At 58.7% G+C, this 14,450-nt stretch overlaps 5 protein-coding genes across 5 annotated transcripts; 1 reads left to right on the forward strand and 4 right to left on the reverse strand.

Moving 5' to 3' along the window:
• Positions 1-601: 601 nt before the first annotated feature.
• Positions 602-3,878, reverse strand: DCS_02918 (phosphatidylinositol 4-kinase PIK1a; the record flags this gene model as incomplete). The annotated part of the gene is made up of 3 exons (XM_040800243.1): positions 602-3,346; positions 3,440-3,626; positions 3,799-3,878. The coding sequence occupies 3 exons, from the start codon at positions 3,876-3,878 to the stop codon at positions 602-604; spliced, it is 3,012 nt and encodes a 1,003-aa protein (XP_040661126.1).
• Positions 3,879-5,847: 1,969 nt separating this feature from the next.
• On the reverse strand, positions 5,848-6,795 carry DCS_02919 (uncharacterized protein; the record flags this gene model as incomplete). The annotated part of the gene is made up of 1 exon (XM_040800244.1): positions 5,848-6,795. One exon carries the CDS (start codon positions 6,793-6,795, stop codon positions 5,848-5,850), a length of 948 nt encoding a protein of 315 aa, XP_040661127.1.
• A 3,246-nt stretch (positions 6,796-10,041) lies between these two features.
• On the reverse strand, positions 10,042-11,473 carry DCS_02920 (uncharacterized protein; the record flags this gene model as incomplete). The annotated part of the gene is made up of 4 exons (XM_040800245.1): positions 10,042-10,814; positions 10,867-10,945; positions 11,017-11,228; positions 11,347-11,473. The coding sequence occupies 4 exons, from the start codon at positions 11,471-11,473 to the stop codon at positions 10,042-10,044; spliced, it is 1,191 nt and encodes a 396-aa protein (XP_040661128.1).
• A 1,350-nt stretch (positions 11,474-12,823) lies between these two features.
• Positions 12,824-13,577, forward strand: DCS_02921 (uncharacterized protein; the record flags this gene model as incomplete). Its single annotated transcript, XM_040800246.1, has 2 exons — positions 12,824-12,983; positions 13,069-13,577. The coding sequence occupies 2 exons, from the start codon at positions 12,824-12,826 to the stop codon at positions 13,575-13,577; spliced, it is 669 nt and encodes a 222-aa protein (XP_040661129.1).
• A 63-nt stretch (positions 13,578-13,640) lies between these two features.
• On the reverse strand, positions 13,641-14,129 carry DCS_02922 (DUF788 domain-containing protein; the record flags this gene model as incomplete). The annotated part of the gene is made up of 1 exon (XM_040800247.1): positions 13,641-14,129. One exon carries the CDS (start codon positions 14,127-14,129, stop codon positions 13,641-13,643), a length of 489 nt encoding a protein of 162 aa, XP_040661130.1.
• Between the last annotated feature and the right edge of the window lie 321 nt (positions 14,130-14,450).

Consider the following 14,450-nt stretch of genomic DNA (forward strand, 5'->3'; position numbering starts at 1 on the left):
CGAGGGGAGCAGGCCGTGAAGGTTGCTTTTATTTGGAATCCATGAGCCTTGCTCTCGGAACATGATGGTGACACCATCGAACCATCAAGTATATAAAAAATGGGTGCAACGAAGCCGTCTATCCCGCCCTTCCTCCGACCCGGATATAATGACGCACACAGAGCAGTTCTACAACTGTGCAAGACAAATCATCATAATCAGTGTCATAGGCGCGTCGCCCAAGACCACATACCGGCCCCGTCCCCCATCCGAAATAACAGCAAACCAACCACTTGCCATTCTCGCACATGTACCTTGCAGTCATGACGATCCTAGCCAGCTCCTGCTCGATCTATCTAAAGCACCCCTTTCCTGCAAACGCCGGTCAGAATGCCCGAAATACAGGTTCTGTATAGACCTCCCCCAAGGATGACTCCTGCGTGCCGCCCCAGCCTCGGGGATCATGCCAAACCCGTGGCCCTCGCCTTCGTCTGCACCTCGACCAGGTTGCAGGCAGGCTAGTATATCCCCTGCGTCCGATATTGAAACGTGTCGTAGCTGAGGGGGCGTGTCAGTGGAAAAACAGGCAAAAGGGAGGGGCGAGGGAGGGAGGCGGGCAAGCTCACAGTCGCGTGTAGTAGCTTCCAAACGACTTGGCAATCAGATCCGTCTCGACAAACTGCTCCGCCTCATCGGCGCTGAGGTGCAGCTGGAAGCGCTGCCGCAGCGTGCTCGTGACGGTGGCGATGCCGACCGAGAAGCAGGGCATGTTCGATTCTCGACCCATCATGGCGACGAGGTCGATGATGTTGTCGGCGGACCGCCGCAGAGCTGACGCTGATGAGCTTCGGGGACCGGGCGTGGCGGGTCGTGCGCGAGGGAGTGGCTTACCTTGGAACGCCTGCTTGCACATCTTCTTGTAGTCGTCGTAGTCGGCGGAGCCGAGGCCGCCCAGGACGTCGACGTACTCGTGCGTGAGCTTGAAGGGGGCCGCTTCGAAGCCCACCGAGCCGGGCGAGTTGGAGAGCATGAATCCAAAGTCGATGTGGATGATGTGGCCCTCGCTGTCGATGAGGACGTTTCCGTTGTGCCGGTCCTTGAGCTGGAGGACGTACGAGATGATGCTGTAGGCGGCGAGGGAGCGCTTGAAGGCGTCGACGCCGGCCCGGTACGGTTGGCTCTCCGGCTGGCCGAAGGCCTTGACGAAGTGGTCCTTGAGCGTCGCGATCCGCTGCCGGGGGTTCTGGCCGGACTCGACGGAGGCGAGCGTCAGGCTTCGCTTCAGCGAATGGAGCGACACGCCGTTCGTGATGGTCTCGATGAGGCCCGACGATTCTCCCGTCACCAGGATGCGCATCACCTTGACCCAGACGTCGACGCCGGCGTCCACCCAGATCTTGTGGCAGACGTCGATGAGCTGGCAGGCAAAGGCCTCCTGTCGCAGGTCGGCCCCGGTCTTGACGATGACGCTGACGAGGTCCCAATTCTTCATCCAGCCGTACGGCGACGACTTGCGTATCCGCTCCTTCTTCGCCTCCCACGCCTCGCCGAAGACGGCGGCGCTGGGGTCGTCGCGATCGCCGCGACGCTGGACGCCGCCCGTTTTGATGTCGTTTTCCATCCTCTCCCTGCCGGCGCTCGCGTTGAGCGTCGTGTCGAGCGGTCCGTCGTCCTCCAGATCCGGATTGTCCATGGAAGCACCGCCGGCCGCCTGCGCCTGCGTCTTGGCAATGATGGTGTCGAAAGTCGGCCCCTCATCGTCCACGTCGAAGCTCTCCTCCTCGAGGCTTTGCATGCTCGCGATGATCTTGGCCCTGATGGCCGCCACCTCCTGCTTCGGTCGCTTGCCGCTCGTGGCGTCGAGCTGCGCCAGCATCTGCGAGGCCGTCCTCATGTGCGTCGCGAGGGCGGAAAAGTCGGGCTGATCGGCCGCCGAGTTTCGACCGGCCAGCACCTTTCGCTTACCAGAGGGGCTGCCGGGCCTGGAGATTACCATCGAGGTTCGGGGCGTGGCCGGATCCAAGGTCGTCAAGGAGGCCGTCGCCGCACCGCCGCTGGACTGTCGCTGGCCGGTCTGCTGCTGCTGCTGCTGCTGCTGCTGCTGCTGCTGCTGAGAGGACTGCCTCGCCGGCCCCTCATCGTCGGACGTGAGGAGGGGTGAGCTCCCGAGGTCACCCGAAACGGGCTCGAAGACGCTATCGATCACCGGCTCGGGCGTGCGGATGATGGGCTGATTGATCCTCGGCATTTCCGACGACAGATCAAAGAGACGGCGTGACGTCCCACCCGCGCCAGGCAACGTGTCGAGGAGCTGCTGGTTGTCTGGCGTTTCGGGGTCGAAGTTGAAGTCCTCGCGGAGGACTTCGACCATCATGAGGTAGGGCACCTTCTCGGCGCTGTTGAGCACCGTCGACTCGGCAGGATTCAGCCGGACGATGCGGTGGTGTCGGCTCTTGCCGGGAGATCCGTTCACAAGCGTCGGAGGGCAGATGACGGGGATGTCGATCTCGGCCGGCAAGTCTCGACCGATGAGCGCTAGCTCGGCTCGAAGGGCGCTCATCCTCGCAGGCTTGGGCACGATGACCAGCCGGTTCGAAATGCCCTCGAGGGCGGTGAGGAACTGCGTCTGCGACCTGAAGTAGTGCGACCGCAGGAGCCTCGTCTTTTGGATGAGCGGCAGGTCGTTCATCGAGTTGGCGACAAGCTTGGAGTTGTGGGAATGTCGTCGGACCATGGTGTCGCTGGGCCTGCGGGGAATACGGGCGGTGACGGGCGTCGGCGGTCTTGTCGTCGAATGCGAGCGCTGCAGCGGAAGGGATGCCGAGCTGTGCCTGGCTTCGAGCAACCTCATCTGCAGCGCAGACGGTCTCCTCGGCGCCGCCGCCGCCGTCTTGGACTTTGACGAGGAGGATGGAACCGGGGCTGGGCCGACGGCCCGGGGCACCTTTAGGCCCGGCCGCCCGGCCGAATCGTTGACGTTGGAGGCGCTCGACGTCCTCGCTTCCCTGGGCCGCCTCGACTTGGAGGCGACAGCGCTCATGGTCTGTGCTCTCATCGGCTTCGGTGCGCTATCGCTATCCACGTCCGTCGTCGGCTCCAGCCTCACCGGCTGCGGTTTTCGCGCCTGGGCGACGGCCAGAGGACCGGCCCATTGCGCAAGCATGGGGAGCGCAGCGCTGGCGAGGACGAAGCTGGACAGGACGGTAACCGGCAGCACGTTCTCCGTAATCTTCTCGCGACGGGCCGTATCAGCCATGCCGAAGACGATGTGCTGGACCTTGTTGTACACCCGTCGACAGGTCTGGAAGGCACCCGTCTGCGGGTTCGACGAGAGGTCGTGGAGATAGGTCTGAAACAGCCAGAAGGTCTGGGACGGGAAAGGAGGCGCGTCAGCTCGTCCTCGCTCAACGGCAGAGGAGGGGGGGGGGGCGTTGGAAGGGGGCGTTGGAAGGTGACGTACGAGCAGGGCGGCCGTGGCGGATTCTTCGCAGAGATCGAGCAGAAACTCCTCGAGAGCCATCGACTCGTTGTCGACGCTGATTATGAGATGGCACAGCTGCGGCAGGAAGAACTCGATGTCCTCGTAGGGGAACTGCCGCAGCTTGCGGCAGAGCACATAGTGTATTCCCACATGGTCGGCGTAGCGACTGCAGGAGCCCGAGGCGTCGGCGTTAGCTAGCAGCAAGCAGGAAGGCGGACGGGCAGGAAGGAAGCCAGCCAGCCAGCCAGCCAGCCAGCGAGGCCTCCCCACGACGCAGCGGCGGGGAGACGAAGCGGCAGGAGAAGGGGAAGGCGAAGGGGACGCGAGGATGGACCTACGAGAGGTACGACACCGACAGAAAGGGATTCGAATTGAAGACATCGGACTCGAGAAACCTCTGTAGCAGATCCCACGACATTGAGCTTTCCAGGCGGGGAACTGCGGGAGCGTCGGTGCTTCAGTCATTCGCTTCGAGATGCCAATTCTAGGCTTGTTGCGGGCTCAGCGACTCAGCGGGCAGCTCGCGGCCTACGGCTCGGCTCGGGCGGGAATGGATTGCTTCCGGGGAGGAGGGGAGGGGGGGGTTGTCGTAGGAGGGAGAGCGTAGGAGAGAGCTGGGCGGCGCACGGATGTTGGACGACATCCAAGCTCGGGGGCTGATCTAGAGCTTGAGGTGGACGATGATTTTCGTTGGTCCAGGATGGGCAGTCGGCGGAATGGAGGATGTGACAAACGGCAGCAAAATGGCCGAGTTGGAGATGGATTTGGGGAGGGGCAACTCCTGGACCGAAGTCGTCGACTTAAGTGCTTGATGCTGCTTTGACGTAGGGAGTACATAGCTAGGTACTGTTCGCTATTGTGCCGGTACTAAGAAACAGTTCGTTACGCTTACAGGTAAGTATGTCGCACATGGTGCAGTACATCGGCAAGTACCTAAAGGCTACGTATTGGAATCATCCACTAGAATCCGCCCCGCTCCACCACATGTGGCCTTGGGCTGTGCTGACGTAACGGAAGTCTGTTCCAATTGCGGATGCGTCGACGAAACTCGCTCGAGTGTTTAGTAATTCGTACCCAGTCCAGATGGCGACGCGTTTTTGGCCCCTGCCGTCATTGCATTCGTATTTGATGGTGTATGGTATGAGCGACGTGAAGCATAAGCGTGCATGTACATTGCACTGTAGAACTTGCGAACTTGCCAAGTACAGACAGGCATGTGTGCAGTAGTTAGTTGCACATGTGCTAAACTATTAGTAGGTCATACCTGTGCCACGAGGGAAAGCCTCCTTGCAAGTACGGAGTAGGGATAAGAACTTGCGCTTGCTTGTATAAGTACTTGCTTGTACTGTATTCTAGTAGTAATTGTTTGTATACTAGTGGTACTGGCTTGTACTGTCAACGGAGTACTAGTAATTAGTAGTTATTTGTACTCTGTACACTTACTAGTAGTCCTTGCTTGGACTGTAAGTAAGTATACAGTATTACTTCGTAGTATTTGATTTGTATACTATGTAATTCCTTACAGTACAGTACTTAGGTAGTCCTTGCTTGCACTGTAAGTAAGTATACAGTATTACTTAGTAGTATTTGATTTGTATACTATGTACTTCCTTACAGTGCAGTACTTAAGCAGGCAGTCCTTGCTTGTACAATACTGTATGCTAGTACGGAGTACTGTACTTACGGAGTAGTACTGTAGTCATTTGTATACTAGTAGTTACTCCGTTCTTACTTGTGCACTCCGCGTCTGTAGCAAGTTTCTATTCGTCAAGCTGTCTGCTACCTGCACTAGTACATGTACGGAGCACTGTGCTTGAACCCAACCAAGTATTGATAATAATCGACCCTACTCCGTACAGCACACCACTTGGCACAGACAAGCTCATCAGGTGCAGTGCTGCATGCTAAGAGCAAACTGATTGCGTACCTAGTAGTGTCAGAATGCCTGTACAAGCTACATGTAGGTCCATGCATGCATGTCCTGACCTTCACCATCCACCGATGCGCTGCGCATTTCGCGAGTGCTCGTCCGTCCAACCGTGCCGTGAGATGGGCCCGACGCTTGTCGCTCCTTGCCATGACGCTCCGCAAACGCGGCTCCGAATGAGGCGAGGCAGCGCTCGATAATCATCAAACGCAAGTGAACAAGTGGATGGGTAAGCTGGCCAAAATTTCCGTTCCATGTCAATGCCACGCCGCGACGTGCGCACCCTTGTGGGCGTCAAAGCCGGCGGCGGCTCCCGCTGGCCCATCCACCTCGCCATCCCTCGGAGCCGCCGGCACCGTGCACCGAACGCCTGTCATGTACCTATGCAACCGTGTTGGAACGCCGTTCGTTCAAGAGTCATATCCTTCGTCATGCGTGCGTCGAGAATGGGGAGCGGACGTCAAATCTTCCTCTTCCGCCCGCCGCGGCCTCGCCTCTTGGGCTCGCTCAGCTCCTCGTCGCTGTCGCTCTCCGCTTTGGGCCTGGCCCTGGCGCCCTCCTTCTCGTTCTCCACGCGGCTGACGATGTCTCGGAGGAAGTCCCACTGGTCGTCGTTCTCGACCACCTGCTTGAGCATGGCGGCCGTGACCCGCTTGGATCCCTTGTCCTGGGCCACGTCGGCGCTCTTGGTCACGAGCTGGATCATGAAGAGCTCGAGGGCCTTGCCCACGGCGATGGGCGTTTGCTGGGCGACCTTGCCCACCTCCTCGTCGGCCTGCATGATCCGCTTGATGCGTGCCGTCGGGAACTTGGTCCTGACCGGCGACGGCTCAATCGCCGGCGGCGGCGGCGCGGCGGCGGCGGCGGCCCTTCGGGGAGGCATGGCGCGATCCCGCTTCGTCGGTGACGCGGGCGAGGCCGAGAAGGAGCCCTGATGGTGCGACGGCGCGCCGGCCTGCTGGGATGGACCCGTCAGGTACTGGCCCGGATGGTAGGGACGGGCCGGCTGCGGCTCAGCGTTCGGCGTCGGCGACGGCTGCAGCCCGTACGACGGTAGCGCGCTCGGCTGCGGCGGGCCGCGGGGAAGATGGGCTTGCTGCTGCGTCGAGGGGGAGTAAGGGGTGAGGTCGGTGTGGAGGTTGTGGCCGGCAGGGGAGATGGGAGGGGCGTAGGAGGAGCCATAGGGAGCGCCGTGGCCGTAGGTGGGAGACTGCAATTTATACTCGCCGCGATTTTGGCTCGGAGGATGGAGTTGTAACGCGGGCGGGGCAGGGCCGGCCGAATAAAAAGACGACAGGTCGGGCGACTTGGGCGCGTACTCGTGCTCGTACTCGTGCGTGGGGTTGTGAGCATTGGCAGCGCTAGCATTGGCAGCGCCGCTGTTCGCACCGTGATTGTCTCCCGACATTTTGACCGACGGCGGGGGCGCGCCACCACCCAACCCAACCCTCAGGTGCTGCCTTGTCTTGGTGGGGCAGGCTCGCTGCGTGCCTTGTCGACGGACCAGTGGACCGACCGACCGACCTGTGGGCCTTTGGACCTGTGGACCGGACCGAGTCGAGTCTCTGTCCTCGTCGGGGGAGCCGGTCGGGAGTGGGAGGCCTGGGATGGCCGGGAGAACGCAAAGGACGCCGCCCTGTTGGGTCGGCTCAATGAAGGAGAAGCAGGGGAAGCGATTCGCCTCTGATGGCCGCCCGCTTCTCCGTCGACTTGTTTCCGCGACCGATCTGCTGCTCCCTGCTCCTTCCCTTTCAACACGCCGTTGGCAGATGGTGCAGACGGGAAGGCGCCCCCTCCCAGCGGCTTCCTTCCTTCTTGCTGGGATCCCGGCCAATGAGGGGTTGGTATGAACAAAAGGGCTGCCGGGGGGGGGGGGGGGGGGGGGGGGGTTGTACTTTCAGCAGTACCAGCAAGTACTGTGTGTGAGCGAGTGTGTCAGTAGGTGCGCTGCACGTGTAGGTGTGCAAGCAAGTGCACAGTACCGTACGAGTACTTGCACAAGCACTGAACGAGTACGAGTACAGGTGAGAAGGTGTTTTGCGTCGAGAATGCCACCGATGAAGCGTGTGCACGCGCTTTCTGGTAGACCAAGTGCAACCATACAGGGGCGCGGCTAGGAATTGCTCGAAGCATCCAGACGCTGCTATTGGATGACGCGTTCGTCTTGTCAAGTTGTCGATGAGCAAGGGCTAGGCGGCGTTATGGATGTACTGTAGTTGTAGGTGTGCTGTAGGTGCAGGTACAGGTACTGTAAAACAAGTACGGAGTACGGAGTACAACGGGAAATAAATGGGCAAGCCCAAAGATATCGGCAGGGGTGCGTGCGGGTGCAGGAGCGGGTGCAGGAGCGGGTGCCGGTGTGGATGTGGATTGGTCTCAATGGAGGTAGGTGAAGCGCTGTAATACAGCACAGTTGTAGGTGTACTTGGGTGTGCTGCGGGTAATTGATCAAACGTACGGCCTGTTCGGAGAAAGGACTGTTTGTATTTCTTGTCGTACGCCGTCGTGCGTCGCCGCAGACTAGACCGGATCTGCCAGCAATCACCAGTCAGTGCTTCTGCTGTGACAGCAAGGGAGCGTTCCGCGTTGTCCGTGCCTCGGGGAGAGGGAGGGTGGGAGAGGAACGCGGCGGTCGTGTGGGCTGTCGTGTGGGCTGTCGTGTGGGCTGTCGTGTGTGCTGTCGTGTGTGGGCTGTGGTGGTGATTTGGACGATGCGCAGTGATGACTGTGGTGATGGAGCTCCCGCGCGGATGGCTTCTTCCTTTCTTCGTATTGATTCCCGGAGTTTCAAGGCACCAACCGAGAGGTATGTTGAAATTTGCTCTTCATCAAGTGTGTGCTGTCAATGTTTCTCGTACCTGTGTTCGTATAAAATATTCGTTGTGCTCCGACGTTTGCGCGCCTCCGCGGCCTGCGACAGCCGAGGACGGAGAGCTGGATTGGACGGTGAACACACGGCGGACAAGCTCCAAGCGGCCGATAGCCAAGCCAGGACGGCCGCTGGTTAGAGGGAATACGGACCGTTTATGTATGCGCATCGCGGGGCTTCAACAATACCTGAAAAAGGGGGTGTCCATCGGGAGGGGTGAGGCTTGCGCCGGCCGAAAGCGGTAAGCGCCTTGTGCGACCTCTGTCCGACTTGGAGTCTTCGACTTTCCTCGCGCGCCACGAAGCCGCCACGTACGACAGTACTGGTACGAAATACGGCTCAAGATGTACTGGCGGTACTACTTGTACTTTGCATACTTGTGTGCAGCACGGAGGACTAATACCAATAGTCGGCAGCACAGTTGGGAACGCACACTGTACTTTGAGTTCCGTACAGTCAAGTACTACAAGGAATAGAGTAACTAACCTCACTCCGTCGGTGAGTTTGGGTAGTAGGCAAGTACTTGCGTACTCCGTACTGTACTGGTATCGTTCGTACTTGCAGTACTTAATGCATGTAGGTGTACCTTGATACACAACTGCATCAATAGTAATTACAGCGTTTGCCTGTTCACGTAAATAAGTACACTCCGGCACACAGGCATACAAGTACTGTTGGTGGACAACTATTTGTACGGAGTACATACATGTACTTGCAAGCTTGGGGAGTACAGGGTTACGGTACTCCGTACACCGCATTTACTTACGTACCTACCTAGTAGTACAGTACTGTAAGTTCTCCGTAGACACCAAGTACAGTACCTACTAGGTAGTAAGTATCAGTATGAACCAACTTGTACTCTGTACTGGGTACAGTAGGTACGGTGCCTAGTGCCTAGTAGGCACTCCGTACGGAGCAGTGTTGGCATTATTGCACCGCGGAAGCCACGGTGAGGAAACCGTACATTGTATGGGAGTACTTCGTACAGTACTTGCAAGTATTCAATGCAAGTACACCTAGTACTTATTACTTACTTACTGTCCTTACTTTCTGTACCGTACGGAGTACAGTACGAAGTACTTACTTATGCTTAGGTCTTCAGGTCCCCACAGAAATGTTCTTTCGGAATTGAAGGAAGCACAGTTCCTTCGCCTCCCAAACAATCGTCGGCTGTTCTCCATCCCGATGGCATCCACGACACCCTGCATGGGCCTCTCTGCAGCCTGTGTCCGGCTCGTCGGCGATATGTCACATCTGAGCAGCAAGCCAACAGCGGCTCCTGACCGACCTTGATCAGGAATCAGCCATGTCGACTGGGATTGACCCGACTGGGATTGACCCGTCTGCCCAATACATTTCGCCCAAAGGGTTGGCCTCCAGAGCACTGCCGAATGGCCAGCAGTGCCATTCCTCGAGGCAGTGGCGAGCATTAGGGGTTTGGCACGGCGGTGAAAAACGGAGCCTCTCCTCGACCAGCTCGTGCCAACCACCGCCGTCCGACGACGCCCCTTCACCGCCGCAGACCATGGTAAGGTACCCGATCCGTGGTGTCGTCTTCCTGCCGCTGCACATCGCAGTCCTTGCCCCCCGCCTAGAGACAGTCTTGACTTGGTGATGAAGTCGAGTATGAGCTTACCATGTCCGAGACGGCCACGCGGAGAACGGAGCCGGGCCGAAGGGTTCTGGTTCCCAATCTGCCCCGTCAGGTGGCCGTCTATGATTCTTTTACTTGATCTAATCTGAAAGTTTTCCTCGTCGCCCCGCCCCTGCACGATGGCCGTATCCCTAGGATCGCCTGCTAATCTGCGCCACGATAGATTTGAGCCCTTGGAGCCTCCTATCCGCCGTGCTCGACAGGAAGAGCGACACGACGGGCCAGGCGTGTATGCCCCCTTTATAGTTTAGCACCTCGATTTCTATTCCGCTCTTCGCTTGGCGCCGCACGAAGCCTTGGATGTCTGGCGCGAAGACCTCTTCGTCGCCAAGCACGACAAAGTAACCACGCTGCGGGCTCGCGGCTCTCCACGACATCTCGTCCGTGCAGGACCCGGGAGACGCCGGCGACTGGTCGAGCATCGACTCTCCCGCGTAGTCGACGGCGTACCTCCTTAGGGTGCGTCGGTCCAAGTAGTCGACCTTGGACGGGTAGTGAAGATTGGACACGAGCTTGACCCACGGAGAAATCAGGACGGCCATGCGAGGCATGCTCGATTCGGGTGGCGATTGTTCCCACGCGTCGTCGAGGATGCCCGCCTCGACCTGCTTTCTTCGCCGGGCCGTCGATTCGGATCCCAGGACAAGCAGCAGGCTGAGGATCAAGGTGCCACCAGCCGAGTCACCCGCGACGCAGACTTTGGAGCCGTCCTTTACCGTCTCCAAGACGTGCCTGTACCCTTCGACGGTCTGCGACACCTGCGTCGGGTAGGTCTCGTCGGGGACCAGAGTGTAATCGAGGGCAAAAATGGCAGGGTTCCCGTAGCCGGCGTCGAGGAGCAGGTGGTGCCAGGCCAAGAGAAACTCGAGGTAAAAGTAGCACGACCCCAGAGCGAAGCCACCCCCTGGACCCTCGTCAGCGGCGGAAAGGCGGCATCGTCGGCAGGTTCGGCTCACCGTGGACGAAGTAAACAGCTACGTCCGGAGGCTGCTTCGGGTCGTGCCAGATCCAGACACCCTTGGCGGCTGCTTCGCCCTGTCATCCGTCAGGGGACGTCCGAGGTGGGCCGCCGAGGCTGCAGGCCCAAGTACGGAGCAAGTACGAACCTGACCGACGATGCACTCGCGCCAGACGACGGGGCATTTCAGGTATCCGTGCCGCATCATTCGCCACCGCAGGAACGGCAGCGCGACGTTCCTGTGGAAGAAGACCCTCCCGATGCTGGCGGGTAAATTCCTGAAAGCATAACGCACGCATCGGATGACGATGTGCTCAAAGACTGTGAATCCTGGCACGGATGACGATGCGGCGGTGGGACCTGCCCAGTAGCGATCTCGTAGAATTGACCAAGGGAGCCGAAGCACTTTCCGGCGGCCCGTTGCGTAAGCGTGCAAGTCTCGCAGGTGCGAGGGGATTTAGCATGGAGATGAGCGCACCTAGAAATGGCAGCATAGGAATGACGGCGGCCGTGGTTCGGAAGAGACCGACGTGCCATAGTAGCTGCGGCGCGAGCAGCAGGACAAAGACGAGGCAATCGACGAGGGAGACGGGGCCGAGTATCATTGCGATGGATTTGTGTCACTCCAGGGTAGCTTGCCCATGGTGCCGCCGGAGACGGGTGCGTGCAAGTAAGTACAGGTATTAGGCTGAGCGAACATGTACAAGTAGAGGAGCGGAGGTGCGTCAATGACGAGGGTACGAGGTTGTCGAGGCAAGGCGAATTGGCGCGTCCAGAACAAGGCGTAGTTGTACATATATTTATACGGAGCACATGTAGGTGTACTGTAGGTGCAAATGCCTCTGAGAGTGTTGGCACGTCACAACCTTGTGGCACAGTGCAGCGCAGTAGTGCGTATTTCGTACGGAGTACAAGTAAGTATACCTAGTACTTAGCATAGCTGTATCAGCAGTGGCTACTAATAGTAGTAACCAGGCTACAGAACACTCACTCACTGCCTGCAGGGACCGCACTAACTGCACCGGCTGCGTTGTCTGCGGTGCCTGCGTTGCCTGCGTTGCCTGCACAGCCTTTTATTATAAATAATTATATTTATAAAACGAAACCCCATCCTTGCCGAAAGGGATTTGCATTACCTTTGGCATGGAGTGCAAGTGTAGCAATTGTGTGGTCAAGAAGTAAATGCAAGAAGCATACCATGCGTGAATGCACTAATACAGTAGTACCTAGTACGCAGGAGGTGTGCACTGTGCAGAGACACCAAGACAGTCGGCTGCCAGGCAGAGTACATGTTCGGACGACATGCATGCGGGCGAGTAGGTGCCTTCATGATACCAACAGGCGAGAGGCGATACTATTCAATTTGTGGGGGACATCTTGTACTCTCATTCCGCCGTCTTACTCGATTCTTCATCACCTGCATTCAAAAGGTGACGAAGCTGTCGCACTCATTGCCGTCGGCACACAAAGGGTTTCAGGGTGCGTGCCTTGGGCGGTACGCAGTGATGCTACATGTGCAAGTACTGTAAGTACGGAGTTCAAATACGGAGTACTTGGTAATATTAGATTAGGTGTACGGGGTACATGCTTACGCCTTGGAACCCCTGACTTACATAATGCGAACCGCATTTGCGCGACTCCTGCCCCTCGCCGCGTGAATGCAACAGGTAATAAATAGCATTAATACAGAGTACATGTGCAAGTATTATTACTCCCTACTTGTACGCGTACCTCCTCCGTAATTACGACACCAAGCACAGGAGATTGTCCCGCATTGACTTGCATCACTCACTCACTCACACACACACACACTCTCTCACTCTCTCACTCTCCCCCTCTCTCCCCCTCCCTCCTCAGCAAAGGTGCGGCATGGGAGGAGGAGTACGTGACTGAACGAGGCTGTCGACGGCCTTTTGTTAGAGAAATATCCAACCGGACCGAGTCGAAACGACATCATGGGCGACGACCCATCGCGGGACACGGACTCCAAGCCGGACGCTCCGCCAGCCCCCGAGGAGTTGCAATTTCCGTTGACAATCGTCGACAGGCTTGTCCTTTCACAGACGGACGAGGAATTCAAGAAGCACGACTGGCAGGAGCTGCGGCAGATCATAGGTGAGAAATAAGTGTTGCACAAGCACAAGCCTTGTGCGGGATGCCATTCGTAACCTCACGCCGTTGATGATTGACCGCGGCGCAGGGAGAAACGACCTATCGGCCCTCAAGCGGAAGCCGTCCGATCTCCAACGGTACATGAAGTGGACGGCGGAGAAGACGACACAGCACGGCTCCATTACGAACTTTATCCTCGCCAACCGGCTACCCAAGACCTGGGGTTCGCCACCATTCGTCCCGGCATCTCTGACCCCCCTAGAAGACGGCACCGACTACAAGGCTCTCCTGAACGACTGGCCGTACGGGTTGCAGGAGGACATCACCCACATCGTCGTCTGGTCACGCACGCCCATCCCGACCGACGCCCAGACGGGTGATCTGACGGACGAGAGCAGGGCCCAGGTGGCCGAGTTCGTGAAGAGGTACTTTGTCGAGGCGCTGGGCGAGGGGGGCGAAGAGAAGGTGCTGTGGTTCAAGAACTGGGTTTCGCTGCAGAGCGTGAGGACGCTGGAGCACTTCCACGTCCTCGTGCGCGACGTCGACGACGACACTCTGGAGCGCTGGACGGGAGAGCGGCCGAAGCGAAGCGGATAGCTCGAGCACGGTCGACCAAGGCATGCTCCTCCACGGCCGAGGTGGTGCTCGCTCCCTCAGCGCTCAGGCGGCCCTCCTCGTGCGACGATTTCCCTGGGCCGGCGCGTCCTGGCCCGCGCCGGCGGCTTGCATCCCCGCCATCGCCTGCCTTCCCATGCCGAGGAGGCCCTTGCCGAGATACAGGCCGTAGAGGGGAATGACGGCCCACAGCAGCCACCCCCAGTTGCCGACGAAGACGACGAGCACGGCGCACGCCCAGGTGACCCAGATGACGTCAAACATGTACTCGGTCAGGCCCCGGGCGGCCATGTCCTCGCCGGCGCTCTTGAGGGCATTGGTCGCGGCGTCGAACTTGGGACGACCCGAGGCCTCGAGGACGTACTCGCAGACGAAGGCGGGCGTGGAGAAGAGGCCGTAGGCGACGAGCGAGCGGGGGGCGACGAGGAAATGGACGACGAGAAAGACGATGTTGACGACGAGGCTCGAGAGGTGCAGGCCGTTGAGGGCCGCGACGTTGTGCTTGGCGAGGTCTTTTTTCGCCTTTTGCGCCATGATGGAAGGGTTGCCTGGGTTGCACGACGTCGGCGATGTCGACAAAGTCTCGGCAGGAGCGTGGTGTTGGGATGCCGATGGTGCGATACGAGGCCACTATTGCTGCCGACGAGTCTGCTGGGGGACCGAAGCGAGAGGAGTCGAGTTGAGGCGGCGAGGCGAGGCGGCGAGGTGAGTTGTGGCGATGGAGGAGGGACGCAAGTTGTGCGCCGAGTCGAAGCACGTTTCCTGCGGAGCGGAATATTGGCACCTGTACGGAGTGGTGGCAGGCGGTAATAGTTAGTTAATACAGCACGTCCAAGAAGAAGAAATGTACTTGGT

The sequence above is a fragment of the Drechmeria coniospora genome, chromosome 01, assembly GCF_001625195.1.
Source record: "Drechmeria coniospora strain ARSEF 6962 chromosome 01, whole genome shotgun sequence".
Taxonomy (NCBI): Eukaryota; Fungi; Ascomycota; class Sordariomycetes; order Hypocreales; family Ophiocordycipitaceae; genus Drechmeria; species Drechmeria coniospora.